The 21,606-nt window shown below is 46.7% G+C and overlaps 1 protein-coding gene across 1 annotated transcript in view; it reads left to right on the forward strand.

Annotated features, from left to right (window-relative positions):
- CDH20 (cadherin 20) overlaps window positions 1-20,761 on the forward strand; it is a 52,993-nt gene extending 32,232 nt beyond the window's left edge. The window contains exons 7-11 of the mRNA XM_055416836.2: window positions 3,710-3,846; window positions 6,083-6,204; window positions 10,561-10,678; window positions 15,194-15,445; window positions 20,283-20,761. Of these exons, the coding sequence (XP_055272811.2) occupies window positions 3,710-3,846; window positions 6,083-6,204; window positions 10,561-10,678; window positions 15,194-15,445; window positions 20,283-20,761 (1,108 nt within the window). The remainder of the gene's footprint in view (window positions 1-3,709; window positions 3,847-6,082; window positions 6,205-10,560; window positions 10,679-15,193; window positions 15,446-20,282) is intronic.
- The last annotated feature ends 845 nt before the right edge of the window (window positions 20,762-21,606 follow it).

Genomic DNA, 21,606 nt, shown 5'->3' on the forward strand with positions numbered 1-21,606 from the left:
CTCTGGGGCCCGCCGCGGCTCCGCGCAGTCGGCAGGCGGCCCTGCCAGGTGGCCTGTCGGCTGGTTGACCCCATCACTCCATCTCCCTGGCCGTCTGCGACCCTCGCCACGGCACCCTAGGTGTGCCTGCAGAGAGCGGGCTCCTCACAGGCCGCCTCCCCATCCGGTGGCCGAGCTGCCACCAGGGCTCCGGCTCTGAGGGCTGAAGGGCTGGCTTTTCTCATGTTGGGGGAGCTGAAATAAAAGACTGTCAGGAGCCAACCAGTGCTTTTTTTCCTAAGATAAATTCAAATCTTCAAAGAGCCAGGAGACTTTAAATCACTAATTACACCCAGAAAAAGAAGGAAAAAAAATTCTCCAATTAATTTTAAATGAATTTTGTAGGCATGCGTTTATTCTTTATGAAATAGTCCATTGTTGGCCATCATGGCTCCATCTATCTACAAAAAGAGGGAAGACTTTGTTTCCTTAAGCCATCCCACACACTTCATGTGCCTAGGTTTGATTCTCAGTTGTGCAAACTTGGACAAACGCCTTAACCTTTCCATGCTTCGGCTTCTCACGTGTGAAACAGGGATAATAACAATACCTACCTCACAAGGCTTTAGTAGAGATTACATGGGACAATTGGAGAAGGAAATGGCAACCCACTCCAGTGTTCTTGCCTGGAGAATCCCAGGGACGGGGGAGCCTGGTGGGCTGCCGTCTATGGGGTCACACAGAGTTGGACACGACTGAAGTGACTTAGCAGCAGCACATGAGACAATAAGATATTCAGAGCAGGGCCAGGCTACAGTAACAGGGTCAGAAGCAAAAGCATCACGTATTTAAATTTCCCAACACTTGGGAGAGTGTCAACTGAAATGATTCCAACTTCTCCAGCCTTTAGTGGTCACCTTACCTTTTAATTCCCAGTTCTCTGAACAGTCATCCTGAATCTCAACAGGAAAAAATGCACACTTGAAACAAAATGCTTTACCAAATAATATATACAGGTACATGCATGCTAAGTCACTTCAGTCACGTCCAACTCTTTGCGACCCCATGGACTATACCACGCCAGGCTCCTTCGTCCATGGGACTCTCCAGGCAAGAATACTAGAGTGGGTCGCCACGCCCTCCTCCAGGGGATCTTCCCAACCCAGGGATCAACTCATGTCTCATATATCCCGCGCTGGCAGGCAGATTCTTTATCACGAGCGCCACCTAGGAAGCCCCATACACACAGGTATAAACTATATGTATGTATTTCTATATATTGAAACAAACATTTTACCATCAATATTTACCCTTACTGTAAGTAATAGTCTGGCATACCTATATCCATTTCATTTTCTTTCTACAGTAGTCATAACCCACCATATTGATTTCAGTTTGAAAAACAATGCACTAGACTAAAGAAATTGCTTACTGCCATCAAAAGGGCAGTATCTCCCAGTTTCAACAACTTTAAGATACAGATTGCAATTGCTGGCAACTTTTTTGGGGGGCTGTGCACTTGGCTTGTGACTGAACTCAGGCCCTCAGCAGTGACAGCCTGCAGTCTTTAACCACTGGACTGCAAGGGAATTCTGCTGGCAACGTTTTAAAATTTTTTATTGGATTATAATTGATCTACAATGTTATATTATTTTCTGCGGTACAGCAAACTGAATCAGTTATACATATAGCCACTCTCTTAGATTCTATTCTCAAATGGGTCACTGCAGAATATTGAGCAGAGTTCCCTGTGCTATACACAGGTCCTTATCAGTTACCTATTTTATATATAGCAATGTGCACATGTCAATCTCAGTCTCCCAATTTATCCCTCCCCACCTTCCCCTTGGTAACCAGAGTTTGTTTTCCACATTTGTGACCATCTCTGTTTTGTAAATAGGTTCGTTTGTACCCGCTGGCAACTTTAAATGGAATTTTGAACCCAATGTATCACAACAGCTTATATATGTATACATGTGTGTTGTGTAGTGTGAGTTGCTCAGTCGTGTCCGACTCTCTGTGGCCCCATGGACTATTAGCCCACCAAGCTCCTCTGTCCATGGAATTCTCCAAGAAAGAATGTTGGAGCGGGCTGCCATTCCCTTCTCCAGTGTTCATATATAATTTACAATCTATAATATATATAATAGTTTATATATAAACATGCATATTTTAGGTTTTAGTAAATTTTCAGTAATTTTACCTGAAAATTACTAGCTGTGTAACTGTATGAAAGTGACTTACCTCCTCTTAGTCTTCGTTTCCTTTTCTCTTGGTTGATATGTTTATATATAAATATATCTTAGAGATGCTGCAGAATTTAAAAAGAAGCTATAAAATGCCTGGTATTTAACAGATGGCAGAAATCATAACTACTGCCCATTACCAAGCACTACATAAGATTCTCAAGAATGGTTCTCAATCATGGCTACACATCAAAATCCCTTAGAAGGCTTTTAAACATAGAGATGCCTAAGCTTCCCTCCACACCTAGTGAATCTCCCAGGATGGAGGCCATGTAAGACAACTTAGGTAAGAAAACACAAAGGGTCAGGTATCCAACTCAGGTTCAACAGGAATTACAGATTTTAGCCAGTGTCAAGGTGATTAAGGACTCAAAGGATATCAACAACAGCAAAGCATGAGTTAAGCACTCTTTCCTCAGGCTTCCCTGGTGTCTCAGTGGTAAAGAATCTGCTTGCAAGGACAGAATCAAGTTCTATCCTTGGGTCAGAAAGATGCCCTGGAGAAGGAAACAGCAACCCACTCCAGAATTCTTGCCTGGGAAACCCCATGGACAGAGGAGCCTGGTGGGCTCCAGTCCATGGGGTCGCAAAAAATCGGACACGACCGTCACTAACACTTTCAATTTTTCTCTTTCCTTAGAGAGGTCTAGAACCATCAGATGTAGGTGCCTGTAAATATCCTTCTATTTTCTGTATAAGGATGCATGTTGGTCCACACGGAATATGAAAGGTATAAGCAATGAATGAAGGGCATTGCCTGAACGCTGTTTCACTTACGTAACATCTGCTTTTTATACTCCATTAACTACACTACTCACATGACAATTTCAAGCAAGCTGTGCCCCATAAATTCCAGGCTATTTACAATAAACAACCTACACAGACCCCGGTCCATCTTGCTAAAAACATTCCTTAGATAAGGACACCCCATCGAGCAAATAACATAACTGCGTCTGCCAACAAGTCAGTCATTAGTATGTTTACAAAGGACCTGATTCAAATTTTTCCTTCTCAATAGGTGATACTACTTACAGGAACCAGAACCCCACAACTCTATCTTTTCCAGTTCTAACTTAGCATTTCTAGACTTATTTGAATAAAAGTTGTTTTGAACAAAGACATGCAGGGGCTGATATTCAGAGTGTCCCTAAAGTCTTAGAACAGTTTTAAGCTTTAAAAATAGCTGAGACTGATCTTTAGAAAGCATGAAACTGCCCTAAGGCTTTGGCACCCCTTTTTATTTCATTTTCTGAATGAGGAAATTGAAGCTGTAACAATTTTTTGTTGTTGTCTTGTGTTTGGGGATGTTTTTAGGTGCGGCAGGCAGTGGTTTTGGACCTGATAAACAGGAATGCAGTCTTCCCAGGGCCCATAATCCAGAACGAGCCCTGTTTCACATAGCCTGCACTCAGTTCTCTCATGTAATACGCTGAATAAATGTGCTTACCCAAATAAGACAACGCATTTCATCTCCGTTTCTACAGATATTCCATTGACAGAAGCAGCGATCCTGGAAGATTCTTCTATGTGGACATTACAACAGGTGCCCTAATGACTGCAAGACCTCTTGACAGGGAAGAGTTTTCTTGGCATAATATCACTGTCCTTGCTATGGAAATGAGTAAGTAAAACAATACACTGGTCTCCATATAGTGACAAAACATAAGCATTGTAGAAAGTGGAAGTTTCCAGAGCCTGTTGGAACAAAAATTGTATTCTTTGTGGAAAGAAATGGAAATCCTGGTTTACGCAAGTGAATCAATGTATTTAGTTCAAATACTTATTGAGGATCTCTATATACCTAGTCCTGTGCTAGAGATAAAAACAAACATATTGTGCAAAAGCAACACAAAAAATAGCATCCTTAAGCTAAAGAGCTACTTCCGTATGAAGAAAAGGGGCAATGCTTGAGAAATCTAAGAGCCTTTCAATCTTTAACAAGACTAGCAATATAGTATATTATTATCGGATGAAAAGGAAGCATTTATAACATGTCACCCTCACTATGCACATACATACGCATGCATTGAGAATTTGAAGCATCTTACAGAAGATTATTGACAGAAACCTGAAAATTAATAACCTATACTAACACATTATAATCTCAACACAAATTATATACTACTACATTCCATTTTTTCTTTCACAACACCCATGGGTTTGGGTGGACTCCGGGAGTTGGTGATAGACAGGGAGGCCTGGCGCACCGCAGTTCATGGGGTCACAGAGTCGGACACAACTGAGCGACTGGAGTTATGAGAATATTAAGGGAAATGGTAAATCTTAATGTACTGGCATAGGTATGTACAGTCATTCACGAGGGCAACTTGGTAAGAAATCTTTTGTATTCAGATTTCCCAATACATTCATACTTTTTCTCAAGACTTCTACTTCTAATAATTACCTTAAGGAACTAGTTATAATATTAACAAAGATTTATGTACCAAAATGTCCACTGCATTGTTATTTTAAAAGAGGGGAAATACCTAAATGTCTAATAACAGGAGTTTGACTAAATAAATTATGGTGCAGTCATACAGTAAAATGAGAATATCCTGTTTACATTAATACCAATTAATGTACCAATTAATTAATTTCAAAGTACATTTCAATGACTTTCAGGAAAATCTTTCCCTAAAATATTAAACTTCTAAATCAAATTTTTTTATTTTCTTAATTTCAGTGTGTGTGTGTGTGTGTGAGAGAGAGTTTGGACACATGTAACATTATACATAATATATAACAGAGATGTCTGGTGGTAGGACTATGGATCACATTTATATTCTTATTTTTCTGAAATTTTCATCATTGCCTATATAAACAAGCACCAGCATAAATTATAATGGAAAAATTTAAACATGTCAGCACTCTCGCTAACCTAGCAATATAAACATTTAGGGGAAAAACAAGGTATAAGTATTCTTGAGGGAAAAAATGAAGCAAAAGAACATGGCATTTTGAGATTTAATAGAATTATTTACTAAGCGTACTTTCTGTGTCTTACAATTTCTATTTGGTCTTCCTGGGATGGTGGCCAAAACAGAAAAAGACAGGAGGGTCAGCAGTGGGCTTGTGAAATCACCTTTGCGTGGCACTGTCACGCAGAAGACAGACCAAAAGGGTATTTTTTCCCCATGAATGACTGTGAGTAGCTTCAGTCTCAGCCAAAAATGTGGATTTGGTGTGTGTTTGATCCTGTAATATCTCCTGAGTCCAAAAGCAGAAATAAATGCACGGTGTTACCTGTAATTCCATGAATAACTTAAAATCTTCTGAAACAGTAATTCAAAGAACTGATTACAGGTTTTCCCCACTATCTGAAAGTACAGGGTTCCTATGAAACCTTTTGTAGGCCAAAATGGTGTAAAGTGAAGGAGCAATTACATTAGGACACATCTTGCAGCAGATGCACAAAATAAAAAGCACAGATACTCACAGACATAGCTCAAGGATATGGCAGCTTGATGCGGAGATGCTGGGCAGTTTCCCAGGGAAAGAGCTTGTTGCTGCCACTCTCAGTGCTGCAACCTGCCTTCAATCCTAGAACCTGAAGTCTAAGCCACATGAGAAACTCAAAACCCCTTTCTAAGATTCGTCTGTGATGCCTGCTCCGCCGGGGGTCGCACCCCGCGCTCGTTCTCCTGACGTCACACACACTGCCCACACTCGTGCTCCAGCCACACTCCCAACAGGCACCCCTGCAACCCGGCACTGATAGTTCCACGGTCTTCATCCATTCCTTCAAAAACCAGAAAGAGGAGACAAATACCTGCTCCAACAAAGAGCTGCTTTCTTGCGTTTCTGAATCCTCCTCACCTTTGGTTTTTATTTACCTGTACTGTGTGTGCTTCCTTTAGACAATCCGTCCCAGGTTGGAAGTGTTCCTGTCACAATCAAAGTCTTAGATGTCAATGACAACGCTCCGGAGTTCCCCAGATTCTATGAAGCTTTTGTCTGTGAGAACGCCAAGGCAGGGCAGGTAAGCAGTCTGTGCACTGTGGTTAACCTCCCAACTCGTGGAAACAAGTTACAGATAACCAGATTGGTCACCAAAGAAATTTAGACTCCAGAAGCTAACAGTTTGTAAGAGAGTCCCCGACTTCTGTTTATCATGTTGCAACCACTTATTTGCTAAGACAGCTATTCAGAACCTGTTACACTTTATGATCTAAACAAGGCCGTGAAGCAAGGGAGTTACCACCTTGTAACTGAACCATACAGAACCATAGAGTAACATGTGCCTTGGATCCTGGAAACAAGGGTCCATGAAGATCAAGGGGTAAAAAAGTCTTTTTCTCAGCTTAGCACTAACCCTTGCAAACATCTGCAGTAGGGAAGGTTCTTGTTTGTATCTTCCTGCCTCCCTTTCTTCTGACAGCCAGTGCCCTCCTGAGGGACCATCGGCCCTATTCCTACCTACTCTCCTCTCCCTCAGCTGAAACGCCCGTGTGCTCGGTACCCTCGGGCCACATTAACCTTTGAGAGGAAAGGCATCTTAAGGAACAAGTGTCTACTTATTTCTAACAGCTTTAGCACCATCATCTTCCTATACATTTGCCTATTTTGTTTAAAGTCTGCTTAAAACCTAAGCGAGTATTTGTTTGACTAAATCCCAGTGGTGCAACTGAAAAACCTCTAAACTGTGCCTGGAACGGCCATGTGATTAATGCACGTGTTAGGCTGGTGCCCACACCATACCCAACCTGCCACACCTCAGATCACGTGCCCTCTCTCCTCTTCTGTCCTACTTTTTAAGACTCTGTCCTCTCCACCTCTGACCCAACAGACTCCCCAACAATCCTCCCTTACTTCCCCCGAGCCTATGGTCCAGGGGCGAGGTGCAGATAGCAAGTACTCATGGTTTGGTAATTCAGGCTTTTCGACTATGAGGCAGTTTCTGCTTCCATTGCTCTCCCCCTCTCCTGCAACATCTCGCTGCACAGAGAGACTGTCTATACAAGCAGAACTCACACCAGCTTCCTGAACTCAGCAAAGAGTGCCTCAATGGATCTTCACCGTTCTTTCCACCCAAAGAAAAAGTGACTCCCTTGCCTCAGCGTGGGGCAGTGGGAAATGTGTCCTGTAGTCATTCTCATCTAAGTTATCTCATCCATTCATTCCTGAACCCCAGTGCAATGGTCTACAGCATGCCTACACTTTTTCAACAAGACTAAGATAAATCTACTTCCATATTATTGCATTTCTAGTCTAGAGAAACCTGAAATATTATGCAGCCAGTAAAAGTTACAATTAACACTTTCCAGCATAAGAAATGACCCATGTTATTATGTGTATAAAGAGGAGGCACACAAGCTACATGCACATGCTCGAAGATGTATGAAGTTGTATCCGCCTGTGAACAAAACTGGAAGGCAGGGGAGAAGAACAGCAACAGCTGATGTCCTAAGGTAGCTGAGACTTGAGTGCGGAGATCTGGGCCTTCATTTGAATAATTTTTATATTGTAATGTTACATATATAATGTAGAAATACAACACAAAAACTTTTGTTTTATACAAGATCATTACTATGACAAACACACTCAATATTCAGTATGACAAGAAGCTAGCTTTTATTCTGTAATACAGAGTAACAGGACACAGGACAGAACCCCCGCAGGCTCCAGGGCGGCACCTCCGTCCTGTTGGGAATGATGCCAGGGCAGCAGCATGTCGCCTCCGCACCTGTCTTTGCAGCACGTGAACGCCTCCCCACATCTGCATTTCTGTGTCCGTCTCCTACTGGTCTATCACACAGCCCTCTGAAACACATGAGCTTTTATATGCGACTTCAGGTTCAGGTTGAGAGCCACAGGTCTATCGTAATCTGTCACATTCGTTATCTTTAGCCCAAGAAACGTAAATCCTACCCTTTGATTTTGGCTCTGGGACATGTTTTGAAGATTTTCAAAAGCACACAGCTCAGTAGGTACGTCTGGCTTATGAAGACTCAGGCCTCCTTGTGTGAGATTTGTCAGACACTGTCATCAGCTCTCCATCTGCTGAGCTGGGATGTGTGCTTTCCTCAGCAAAGAAAGCCCACAGGGAAATGTGAGGACGTCTGAGGTGCAGGCTGAGGGCGGCATGAGGCCTGCTGAGCAGACTCTGGAATGGCGAGTGAGGCCAGGGATGGACTCAGAGCTGCCAGGAGAGGGAGGCCCGGGAGAGGGAGGCCCGGGAGAGGAGGCCTGGCATACGTATATATGTCTTCACAGGTCAGATGCTCTGAAACGACTATTTGCCAAGTCACACATACTCACCTGATTATAACATTCATGAAGAAACGTGTCTTCACACGTCTCACAAGACGGAGGGTACAGGATCTGTCTGGGAGGGGACGGGGCAGTGGGGTGACCCTTGAGTGGGAGCAGCAGGGACCCCACGCTGGGCTGCTGGGCCACAGTCCTCTTCAGGGCTCTCCTGATCCCTCTCCAGTACTCAATTTCATCCTTCCAACCTTTAGACTGAAGGGCCCAGTGCCAGTTAGGTTCAGCAGGAGGCATGAGCTGAGCTGGAGTGCTGGTCTAAGATGTTTAGTGATGAGTAAGGAATGCCCTTGGGACCAACTGCTGTGCAAGGGAAGAGCTTCTGCAGGGCTGGACAAGAGACGTCCAGCAGCGGTGCACACGGACAGCCGTGGATTCCTCCTCCTACGCCGAGAACTAGGGCTTTCCTTAGTCAAGATGGGATGGCCAGGCATTTACACCATCTATCAGTCGCTGGACACGGATTGTTCTGGAAGGATGTGGAGACTGTGGGGAGGTGGGTCTCACCAGCCGAGGCCATCCCCAGAGAGACTAACAGGTGAAGGCATCAAGTCCTCCCCTGAACGGGGCCTGAGCAACACTTTACAGCAAGCCCCGTGCTGGAAGCTTCCCCTTGGGTTACTCACTCTTTGGGACACTGTGAGGGTAGCTGTACCCCCCTTCATTTAGAGATAGAGAGACAGAGACTAAGCAAGCCCACCTCAGCCCCCTGCTGACCTCTAACATTCCATCTTCTATGCTGTTAACAGCCAGCTTCTGATAGCAGGAGTGTCGCATCCAGAGCCAGGCCCGAGAGGGGTGTGCTGCTGGCTGATGGCAGAGCACACACTCAGGGAGGAGACCACCCCTCAACACCTTGTCTCTACCCCGCCGTCTGCCGGCCAGCATCTCAGCTGTGTACTTCACATGCTGTCTTACCAGCTTTTCCATCCTGGCCATCAAACCCTTCATAGCAACTCAGGACTTTGAAGAGCAGGTGGGAAAGGCACACTTTGGCCAGAGAGCTCAAGAAGCCGCCATTCCCCCTCCTGCTCTCCTCAGCCCCAAGCTCTGCCTCCGGTTCCTGTCTGCTCGGGAACCCTACCCCGAGGGCCTTGTGCCCTGTACTCTATCCAGCTCCTCTTCCCGCCAACGGTGACTGCTCTGCGAGCCATTCTGTCACATCTGTTTCCATTAACGTGAAATAATCAACTAAATGTCTGTTTACTGCCCACTAGGTATTGGTCATTTTTAAATAGAGGCCTCCCAAAGCTTTCCTGGTGGCTCAGATGGTAAAGAATCCACCTGCCAATGCAGGAGACCCAGGTTCGATCCCTGAGTTGGGAAGATCCCCTGGAGAAGGGAATGGCTACCGACTCCAGCATTCTTGCCTGGAGAATTCCACAGACAGAGGAGCCTGGCAAGTTATACAGTCCATGGGGTTCAAAGACTCAGACATGACTGAGCGACGAACACTTTCACTTTCACTCTCGAAGACAGCAATCTGACCGTGAACTATGACCCCAAAGGTGAGGCTGAGAAGGTGAGGTGAGAGGACAGATGCCGGGGAACAGGCAGGCCCTGTGGCCCCGGAGCCCTTTCCTTCAGCCTTCTGTGCTGACTGCCCAGAAAGGGCCAGATAAGGAGGGAGAGCAGTGTGCTATTTCCACATCTAGCGTCCAAAGCATCTAGGTGACATCTACCCTGGGCCTGTCACACGTGCATGCGTGCTCAGTAGCTCAGTCGTGTCTGACTCTGCAACTCCATGGACTGTAGCCCACCAGGCTCCTATGTCCATGGGATTTCCCAGGCAGGAATACTGGAGTGGGTTGCTATTTCCTTCTCCAGGACATCTTCCCAACCCAGGGATCAAACCTGCCTCTCCTGAGTCGTCCCTGTTGGCAGGAGGATTCTTTACCACTGAGCCACCTGGGAAGCCCCAACAATAAACCAACCTCAGTCTGGGCTGTGAGATGGTACAGAGACCGCGAGGGGAGTTTCAGGATGTCCTCATTAGGTAACGCAGCCTGGGGTCTCACCTTCCCTGGAAGCTTTTGACTCTGACTCGCCTGGTTTCACGTCCCTCCCTCAGCTGATCCAGACCGTGAGCGCCGTGGACCAAGACGACCCACGCAATGGCCAGCACTTCTACTACAGCCTGGCTCCTGAGGCTGCTAACAACCCCAATTTCACCGTAAGGGACAACCAAGGTAATCCGTTGGCTACCGATGCTTCTCCACAGCGTGGGTTGGACACTGTGGGTTGCTATACCGTGCACAGGTCGGAGGTCACCGGCTCTTTAACGTTAACAGCATGGAAAGCATGAAAGCTCATTTGTATGATCCTTTTAAAGTTTTGTTTCATAACATCAAAGACAAAAAATGTCCTCTGCGAATTCTGAACCTTTTACTAAGTCAGTTCACACATATTTGCACACTGGCTCTGGGCTGACACGGTGGAGGCACACAGGCTATGGGCCTCCTCCATCCCCACCGAGCAGCCTTGTTTGTTTGCTCTTTAACTATGAGAAGAATTTGAGCAAGGAGACAGAAGCAGCCTAGATAGAAAAACCTGAGGGGACACATCTAAGCAAGGATCAAAGCGGGAAACAGAGAAAAGCTCCCAGAACAAAAGGGAGGCGGAGGCTAAGTAACGGAGAACAAAGGGAAGATTCAGAAACACAGTGAGTAGTTCTGGCACCGAAACCTCTTTACTACTTTGGAGTGATTCAGAAAGAACAATCAGGTGGGGTTCCCTATTGCAGAAAGTGCTTCCCACTACAGCTCCGCTGGAATAGAATTCTACACCCCTCTACTCCAAAAAACACTCAGATCAGCTACAGACTTGACAGACCAAGCGCACACTTCACTGGGCACAGATGGGAGAAGGAGCGGCTTTTGTTCTCTGGCCAGAGGATTTTCAGGGAAAGGTCAGAGCAAGTGCAAAAATAACTTAAATCTGTGGCACAAACCCCTTCTGGTGCTAGGTCTGCGACCAACTGGTCTGACCTTGGGGAGGAAGGGCATCACTTCTCTGGGCTGAGTGGCCTCATTTCCATTCCAATCTAAAGTGCGGTCAATTCTAACAGTCTAAACAAAGGGCAACAAAAGACCATGGTTCAGGCACAGCTAGTCTTGGCCTCAAACGTCAAAGTGTTAATTCCATCCCACACGACGTTCTGCTATTGACACCTGAGGATATCAAACCTGGTTTATTCTAAATGGAAAGCATTCTTCCAAGTCATCCTTTTAAACTTCTACATTAAAAAATTATCAAAACAGACAATTCTGAAAGGAAGAGTAGTATGGATCACAGCAGCAGCGCTGTGGTTGAACACGCTGGTTTTTGCTGGGCCTGATTCTGAATCACGCATTTATCTGCTTCTCCTGTGTCAGCTGCTCAGTCGTGTCCGCCTCTCTGTGACCCCAGGAGCCCGCCAGGCTCCTCTGTCCATGGGATTTCCCAGGCAAGAATACTGGAGTGGGTTGCCATCTCCTTCTCCAGGGGAATCTTCCTGACCCAGGGACTGAACCCGTCTCCCACAGTGCAGGCAGACTCTTTACCATCTGAGCCACTAGGGAAACTTACTTCCTTTGGAAACCCTTAAAAGGTTGTTTAACCCCTTCAGGGTAGGATTTATAGTAGAAACCCTGGGGGGGGAACAACACATGATGTTGTTTCTTCATTTTCCTAAGTGTCACTGTTCCTTCACTGATGTCTGTAAGATCAGTACAGAAACAATACACAGCAACTGCAAAATGCTGCCGTTTCCTTACTTTGACTTTGGGCAGCAACTCATGGAGTCAGTACCATAAAAAGATGGGCCACTGGAACACGGCGACTGTTAAAACACGTGAGCCATCTCCTGGAAGGTTTTCCAAAACGGAAATCAGCACATCTTCAGCAAAGAGAATGAACTCTTAATCTCCTCATGACAATTTATCCCTTGAGTATCCTTTACTGAGGCTCATTACATAACTGACCAATATCTGATAATGGCGGATCTACTGTCAAGCCCCCCAACTCCCATGCCTGAAACACTCTTTTCACTTATGAACACAACACTGCACTATCTCAAGTAAAGCCTTTCTTACTTTTTTAAATTCCCAAAGCACTGTGAAAAGGATTGTGTGTATACTTAGTTTTACCTACATTTTCCCATATTTTGCTTTATTTGATATTCACAATAATCCTGTAAGGTCTTAAGGAAGTTACTAACGCCGCTGATTGGCAGGTCTCATTTGATAGCTGGGGGAAGAAAGTGAACAGCCCAAGATCAGAGTGAGCAAACATTAAGATTGGGACTGGAAGTCGGGACCTCCTGTTCTAGACACACACACAGAGTTTCGTGTTACTGTGGAAACAAATAATATTTCCAAATGGGTTAGTCAAGTTCCAGTTATAATATTCAACAAAAAATCTGCTACTATATGCCAGCCCCTTTCTAGGACCAGTCTCAGCAATATGATATTGATCTTTTTTTCTTTAATCTTAAATAAATCTGAGATCAAGAAATAGATGATGCATGGGAGGCATGATGTAATACTGATAAGAAATTCGGCTCTTCTCCAGCTTTCTAAAAATCTGATGAGCTGTCCTTGATGAAAATGAAAAAGATTTCTGTTTGAGAAAAATCTGATTTCTGGAAAAAAAAAAACTGTGAAGCAAAATTAATAATCCTTAGCTATTAAATTTACAAAACAGAGAAGATTAGGTAGATTGCGTGGCAGGTGGAAATACAAATATAATCTTCAGGTTTGGCAACCAACTGCTATCTTTTTCCACTGAGAAGGAAATGAGAAAAAGAAGGCCTTTAAAAAGCAGATAGAGATTTCAATTAGCTGAATAATTTTCAACATTGTTACAAAACTAAGTGGTTACATAACAATGGAAGAAGTATGTATTTGGAGTCAGAGACCAGAGTTCAAACCCCAGCTCTGTTAGTAAACCAGTGACTTGGATCCCATCACATGATCTCTCCAGGGCTTGACTATCTCAGTGTGACAGGTTGAGATCCCCATTATCTCACCACATGGTGCTAAAGAGGAACAGAGCTGCCGCATGTGAAGTCTACACACGGGCACATAAGCACTCAAGGATCAACTGCTCTCGTGAAAAAACAGGGGGAGGAAGAGGTGGAAATTATTAAGGAAAAACGTATTAGTCAGGCTAGGCTGGCTCCGCTGTGGAAATAAAGGACACCAAAGTCTCAGTGGCTTAACTCAACTAACGTTAACGTCTTGCTCACACAAGCCGACTGCGGGTCTAACGATGCAGGACAGCTGTCCAAGTGCAGGCGACCCAGGCTGCCTGGCTCTCCATCTAACGTGCTCTCACACACTACACCGAGGCAAGAGAGCACCAGAATCACACCGGCTGGTACACACTGCTGCCTGGAAGTGACACGGATCACCTTTGCTCATTCCCGTCATCAAAAGCGAATCATATACAAATATCCAAAGTCAAGAGCGTAGAAAAGCATAATCCTTTATTATGTAAGAAATACTGATACTGATATTAGTAACGTCTCCTTTGATTAGGCTCTCAGAATTTTGTGTGAAGTTCTAGACTCCTCCCTGTGAAATGCATCCAGAGAACCGTCCACACTGCTGATGTTGACTTTGAGAGTCACTGCTTATATGTCCTTCCACATCTCAAACTTCTCTGCTGAAAAAGACACCAGCTTTACAAAAACCCACTCAAGAAAACTTGAGAACACAGATTAAAAGATAAAAGATCCTAAAACATTACATTCAGTTCAGTTCAGTCGCTCAGTCGAGTCCGACTCTTTGCGACCCCATGAATCAGCACGCCAGGCCTCCCTGTCCATCACCAACTCCCGGAGTTCACTCAAACTCATGTCCACAGAGTCGGTGATGCCATCCAGCCATCTCATTCTCTGTCGTCCCCTTCTCCTCCCACCCCCAATCCTTCCCAGCATCAGCAAATAAAAATATACACACACACACACCAACATACCAAACAAGCTGGCTAATCCTCTTTAAAACTGGGGGGAAAAACCAGTATTGAATTTTCACCAAATTCATATGAACTGCTTAAACTCAGACCTTCAAGTAGTAGGAAGTAACAGGGTGTGTCATTTGATTAGGGGATTTCAAATAAGCTTCTGCTAAATGAGCAAGTTCATCAGAAAGCACAGGAACTGGTGACTGCATTTCAAAGGCATAAAAGAAAATAGCCAGAGACATGAATTCCAGCCGTAGTGGCAAAAAGCAGCAGTCTGCCAGAGCCACGTGGGCTTCTCTGCATTCTTTTCCTGGAGGCACAAAAGCAGCAGCGGGGGCCCTGGAAAGCTGCTGAGTGAGAACAAACAGGGACCACAAGTCGCCAGCAATTGTTCATTTCTGTCGAGCTTTCCCAGGGACATTTCAGTTAGATCTGAAGCCTGACAGTTCGCCCTGGGCACTTTATGTCACAAAGGGGAAGACAGACTCTCAAAAAGGGTTTCTCTCCTAGGCCTCAGGGTTTTGCCTAGAAGCAAGCAAAAATCTTGGTTTCTGAACCCAACTGCTGACCCTGACGAATCTGAGCGGCTGCAGCAGACCTTCTCCAGGGAATGCTGTCCCTTCTCCCACCTTCACCACTGGGTTCCTGCCCCTGCTTCCCCCAACCCCCCAAATTAACTCTCTCTCAATGGTTCTCCCTTTCCACTCCCTTCTCCTGCTCCCTCTTCCCTTTCCATCCTGGAATCCTGTCTGCTCCAGATAACACCGCCAGGATTCTGACCAGGAGGTCCGGCTTCCGGCAGCAGGAGCAGAGTGTCTTCTACCTGCCCATCCTGATCGCGGACGGGGGGCAGCCGGCGCTCAGCAGCACAGGCACGCTGACCATCCAGGTGTGCGGCTGTGACGACGGGGGCCACGTGCTGTCCTGCAGCCCCGAGGCCTACGTGCTCCCTGTGAGCCTCAGCCGCGGCGCGCTCATCGCCATCCTGGCCTGCGTCTTCGTCCTCCTGGGTGAGTGAGCGGCTCCTCCCTCCTGGGTGAGTGAGCGGCTCCTCTCCACGCTGGGAGTGAGAGGCTCCTCCCCACACTGGGGGCCCTCCTGGGTGAGTGAGCAGCTCCTCCCCACGCAGGGGGCCCTGCACCTGCTTCCCATCAGCATCCTAACTCAGCCAGCCACAACTGGCTTTCCACACCGGGCTGATTGCAAGGGTGGCAGAGCAACGCCAGGAAAAAGGAAAGAGAGGGAAGACTGTCCCTTCCTTCAAGGCCAGATCAAAGCACACATATTTATCAAGCATTTGTTAGAGCCAGGCTGCCATTCTAGATGCTGGGATTAGTAAGACAGAAATGTCCCAGCCTTCACAGAGCTTACTTCAAAACAAAGCAAGTCATTCTGACATCACAGAACCTACGTGGTAATTTTGGACAGGACGTGATGATCACCTCTCCTAACACCCTCCTCTCAGATAGGGAACAGCTATTACAAATCACACACAGGCAGTGACAGGGCCAAACCAAATCTCAGGGGCAGAGCCAGGACTGAAAGGCAGGCAGGCCCCACGCTGCACATCCCTGCATCTGAGCAGTACGCCCCCTTCTCCCGAATGTTCACCCCCAGCTCCCAGAGATGGTAAGTGTTACAGAGAAGGAAGGAGGGACATAGAATGCTGAGGGCAGAGGAGACAGAGTGGGGCGTCATTTAAGTGGGGCAGTCAGGGAAGACCTTACTGCTAAGAGAACCTTTGAGCAGAGAGCTGAAAGAAGCGGCAGACTGAACCACACAGACAGCTGGGAGGATAAGCCGTCTGGGGGCCTTAGCACATGACCCAGGGCCGGTGTGCCTCTGCTGGTGAAACAGAAAGACGCTGACAGGTCAGTGGGAGGGGTCTTCCTCGTCTGAGGCCATACTGCCTGCAGAGCGGCCCCCCAGCCGCCTTGTACCTAGGCCATTCGTGCTGTCATTCTCAACACCCACACTCAAAGGCAAACAGTACAACACCTAAACTCATCTCTGAAACCAAGAAAATATCTGTGCACAGCTCCCACCTCTTCTGACTGAGTTAATTCATAGCACACATATTTTGCTTAGAGAAAAGCAGTCTTAGTAAACAGTACTATTATCCAATTTGGAAGAAATTCTAGCATTCTATAAGGGAAAAGAGTAAAGCACTGGGGATTTAAATTAGAATTTAAGCCCTGATCTTAAGTTTACCTCCACACCAAGAGACTGAGTCAGACCAAAGAAAGGTCTGACTGTAAAACGTCAGTGCTTGACTGCATTTCCAGTAGGTCTGTTGAATATGCTTCTCAAAAACCATTTTAAAGTACATGTGGTTCACTTTTGTTGTCTCAGCTCAGTGCTAAGTGAAGGGAGATAACAGTATAAAGAAGTTACCTTTCTAAGTCCTTGAATCCCTGGATCAGAGAGAACCTTTAGGTTTCTGGTCCCTTTCTACACTGACAAATAAAACCCTCCTGCGATTCCCTGAGTGTCCAGAAGGTGGCACTGGGGGTCCTTGAGTGCATAACAGGAAAACCTACAAGAGGCCTTTGAAGAAACTTGCTCCTGGGAGAAATTTCCAGTCTGGCTTTCCTTCCTTCTGTCTTTGGAAAATGTCTACATTATAAATTCACCCTACCCCACAAATAGAAGGAGCCACCGTTACAGAGAGACTGATTTAGAGGCTGGCACAAAGAAGCACCTAGGCCAGAAGTGGTGTGCAAGGGGCAGTTTATTCTGTGGCTCCCAAACCCATAATGTCTTGTCTTTTGAATTGTATGTAGTAAACAGACAGTTTTCAGTATCTAAACTGAGCAAATCTATCCTAAAATCCTTATACTCTTAGGCAGTTTTTTCTAAAAGTGCACATTTCACATTAAATATAATTCATAAAACTGAATTCATAAGACTGAACTGCAGTTGATTTGTCAAAAAAATATTTTGTGGACAAGTATATAAACATTAATTTTGACTATGTATTTTTTTTCATGTCTCAAATATGTACCTAGCTCCTAGAAAATCTCATAGGCCCTATCTCATAGGTATTGAGCCTATAAATCCTAAATAATAAACATCCCTAGAACCAATTCTCTTCTGTCAGGGAAGCCTTTCAGCTGAATAGGGTCATTTTCCCCAAAATCTGATTTTCAGGGGGTTACATGATACTTATTACTTAAATCAGCGACAGTGTCAGTCACTCAGGCCTGTCTGACTTTCTGTGACCTCATGGTGTGTAGCCCACCAAGCTTCTCTGTCCAAGGGATTCTCCAGGCAAAAATTCTGGAGTGGGCTGCCTTTCCCAACTCCAGAGGATCTTCCTGACCCAGGGATCAAACCTGGGTCTCCTGCATTGCAGGTGCATTCTTTACCTTCTGAGCCATTTAAATCAGGTTACCTAAAAAATAAGACATGCAGGAATCTTTACTTTTTTAAGAGCTCTATAAAGTCCATAATTCTCTACTGGAAATTTCTACTGGCAAAAATTCTGGCAATACCAGAATTCTTCCTAGTAGAAACTTAAGAGATTTTTCTAATTTTGCTTCCCAGTATTTTCTGAAATCCCACACCTATCACTCCAGTGTCACTGGTATGAAGGTTTTCCCAGTGCACCAGGAAGAATGAACTGGTCCTGCGTCTGTGTTTTCTGTGAAACTCTTGTAGCTCTATGACAGTCCTTATCACTGCCTGATTGATATTAATCATTAACGTCTATCATCTCCTTAGATCACAAGCCTATAAAAAAAGAAATCATGTCATATTCAATGTTTCCCCTTTGCATCAGGTAATTCCCCCAAATACTGCAGTTTAGTAACTGTTCACTGAATCCCACAAACACAGCAAGTTCACTTACAGTCCCATTTTTCCAACCTGCATCCATCCATCCAAATCACACCCCAACCACCACAGCCCACTTCAAGCCACCACTTCCTTAAAGTTCTATTAGCCCATTTCTCCAAAATCCCACAGTTCTGTAGGTTGGGTTACAACACAGAGATGACATACAAGAGTTTATAACTGTTTCCTGTGCGTGCATTTTGTCACCCAAGCTATACAGGGAAACTTCGTGTATTAACGTTATTAATTGCAACTCACAATCCACATTCAGGTTTTAAAAACCATTACTGTGATTTCTTTAAGTTAATCCATAATCTTAATAGGCATATGACTGTATTCCATTTCTCTCCCTGGGATAAACCGGGGTCTTATTGTGCAGTGTGGTCAAGCTGTCACTGTTCACCAGCTATAACAAAGCACACCAGGAAAAAAAAAAAAATCAATAGTGATTCTACAGCCAAAACCTCAGACACTTCCTGGAAAACATTTTCAGTCACAGAGATAAACAGTTCAATGGGCTTATCTCTATCTCTCCTTTAAACCCCACTGAACACACATGCTAGAAAAAACAAACATTTGTTGGGATAAAATTTTATCCAAACCTGCAATGGCACATCTAACAGTGTGGTGCTTCTTTGATAATATGCTGAATTATATAAAATGTCACTGCTCACTCCCTCTCTTCCATGAACATCCTTAGATCCGGAAAGCCACAACCATCTCTCTAAAGAAGGCTTTTCTGAGGAATCTGAGTTAACTGGACAATGAAAGTCACTTATGCGCTCTTATTTTTTAAAGAAAACATGAAAAGACAAAGACTTTGGCTCATACTTAGCACGTGTCTATATGCATTTGCATCACTATATGATTGCCGCTGACCCCTGGACAGTGGTGGGTTGGCGTGAGGAGTGCAGACCTGCCCTGTAGTGGTGTATAACTTAACAGCTGGCCCAGAGTATCCACCTTTCAGCATCTGCGACAAGTACTGTACCATGTACTTACCAGAAAAAAAAAAAAAATCCACATTGAAGTGGACTCCAGTAGTTCAAATCCATGTTGCTCAAGGCTCAACAGTATATTTAGAGTAGAATCCTATAGAGACGCCAATGTAAAAAAAAAAAAAAAAAGGCAGGATTTCACCTACAGAGTAAGGTTTTTAGATTGTAATAAGAAAATACGTGTGCGTCCTTACCTAGTCAGAAGACATCACCTAACCCTTAAGCATATACTCCACGGCGGGCCACTGGGCTTTGTGTCTGGTTAACGAAACGTTACAACTTGGGTGGCTGGGTGTAGACATCCACACGCATTTCATTGCGATAAAGTAAGGCAGAGATCGGGTGGTGCTGTTGGTAAAAAACCCACCTGCCAATGCAGGAGACTCAGGTTCAGTCCCTGGATGGGGAAGATCCACTGGAGAAGGGAATGGCACCCCACTCCAGGATCCTTGGCCTGGAGAACCCCACGGACAAAGGAGCCTGGCGGCCTACAGTCCACGGGGTCGTAAGAGCCGCACCTGAGTGAGCGACTATCACTTTCACGTCTGCTTGAACCACCTGGAATTAGCTATCACGTAAGGTTGGAGAAGGAAATGGCAACCCACTCCAGTGTTCTTGCCTGGAGAATCCCTGGTGGGCTTCCATCTATGGGATCACACAGAGTCGGACACGACTGAAGTGACTTAGCAGCAGCAAGGTTCGGCAGGCAGAGAGAGCGCGGTTGCCCGTGGGGTGACGCCCAAACCCCGCCCGCCCCCGCCCCCACGAGCCTCCCCGCCGCCCCCACCCCAGCCGCCAACCCTACCCCGCTGCCCCCACCCGGCCGGGGATCTGCCCGGCCTCCCCGACCCCGCCGCCCCCACCTGGCCGGCCCCCTCTACCCAGCCGCCCCCACGAGCCTCCCCGCCGCCCCCACCCGGCTGCCCGAGGGTCGGCCCGGCCCCCCCTCCCCCGCCACCCCCTCCCGGCCGGGGCTCGGACTGCCTCCCGCCGACGCGGCCTCCTGTGCCCGCAGTGCTCGTGCTGCTCATGCTGTCCCTGCGGAGGCACCGGAAGCGGCCCTACACGCTGGACGACGACGAGAACGTCCACGAGAACATCGTGCGCTACGACGACGAGGGGGGCGGCGAGCAGGACACCGAGGCCTTCGACATCGCGGCCATGTGGCAGCCCCGCGAGGTGCAGGCGGAGCTGCTGCCCGAGATCCAGAGCCTCTCGCGCCGCGTGCCGCAGCCGCGCGCCGCGGGCACCAGCGTGCACAGCTACGTGCTGGCCAAGCTCTACGAGGCCGACATGGACCTGTGGGCCGCGCCCTTCGACTCCCTGCAGACCTACGTGTTCGAGGGCGACGGCTCGGCGGCCGGCTCGCTCAGCTCCCTGCAGTCGGCCACGTCGGACTCGGAGCAGAGCTTCGACTTCCTCACGGACTGGGGGCCACGCTTCCGGAAGCTGGCGGAGCTCTACGGCGCGTCGGAGGGGCCCGCGCCGCGCTGACGGAGGCCGGGAGGCGGGCGCGCGGCCAAAACTGGCCCGGGGACGGCTTCGCGCAGGGCGCCGGTCCTGGGGCGACGGCGCGCGGGGCTCTCTCCGCATCAGCTTTACCGGGCGAGATTGAGCTGCAGCCTCAAAAGGAAACACAGGAAGCGGGGCGGAGCCGCCAACCACCTTCACTGTATTTTACTCTCAAACTTTTGTGACCCCGTGTCCCAAGCTGTGGAGGCCGAGGTTCACGTGTGGCGGCCTTGGCTTGTCTCCGCCATTCGCGACGGCGTCTGTCTCCGTTGCCACCTCGGAGAGGCTGAGCTTCTCGGTGCAGAGGTGGCCGTTGAAAACTGTTCTGATCTCCTGTTTGGGGGCTTTTTTTGAAAAGTTCTATTCTGTTCTCTCCATTTAAGGATTTGGCGGGCGCATCACACTGCACAAACCAACCCACACAAAGGAACGCTGGAAGTGATTGCTCGGTGAGATGAACCTCACTTGTTCTGGGCTGGGTGGAATCTCTTTCCATCCTGTTAGGACCACGCGAAGGCCTAACTGGCATTGCATGGGGGGGATGGGGGGTGGGAGAAGGAAGAGGCATTGACTTTAAGCTCAAGTTGAATGGCTGAACCAAGAGTTGTTGGCGTCACTGCCAATCCGCCTCCATCGAGTTAGAGCGCTCTTGTTCCCTCAGCTCTTTAACTGTGCCCCTGCAAAACTGTTGGGAAGGAAACCAGAAAATCTGCCTCTTTTGCACTGTAGATGTCTCTTCCATGTGCCAAATGTGACGATTAGATGCTACAAAATGAAAGCCAAATAAAAAGAAGTATCTGATAAAAGCATGGGTTAGCGGGCTTTCC

The sequence above is a fragment of the Moschus berezovskii genome, chromosome 28 (assembly GCF_049115385.1).
Source record: "Moschus berezovskii isolate FMDL1 chromosome 28, NW_MosBer_1.0, whole genome shotgun sequence".
Taxonomy (NCBI): domain Eukaryota; kingdom Metazoa; phylum Chordata; class Mammalia; order Artiodactyla; family Moschidae; genus Moschus; species Moschus berezovskii.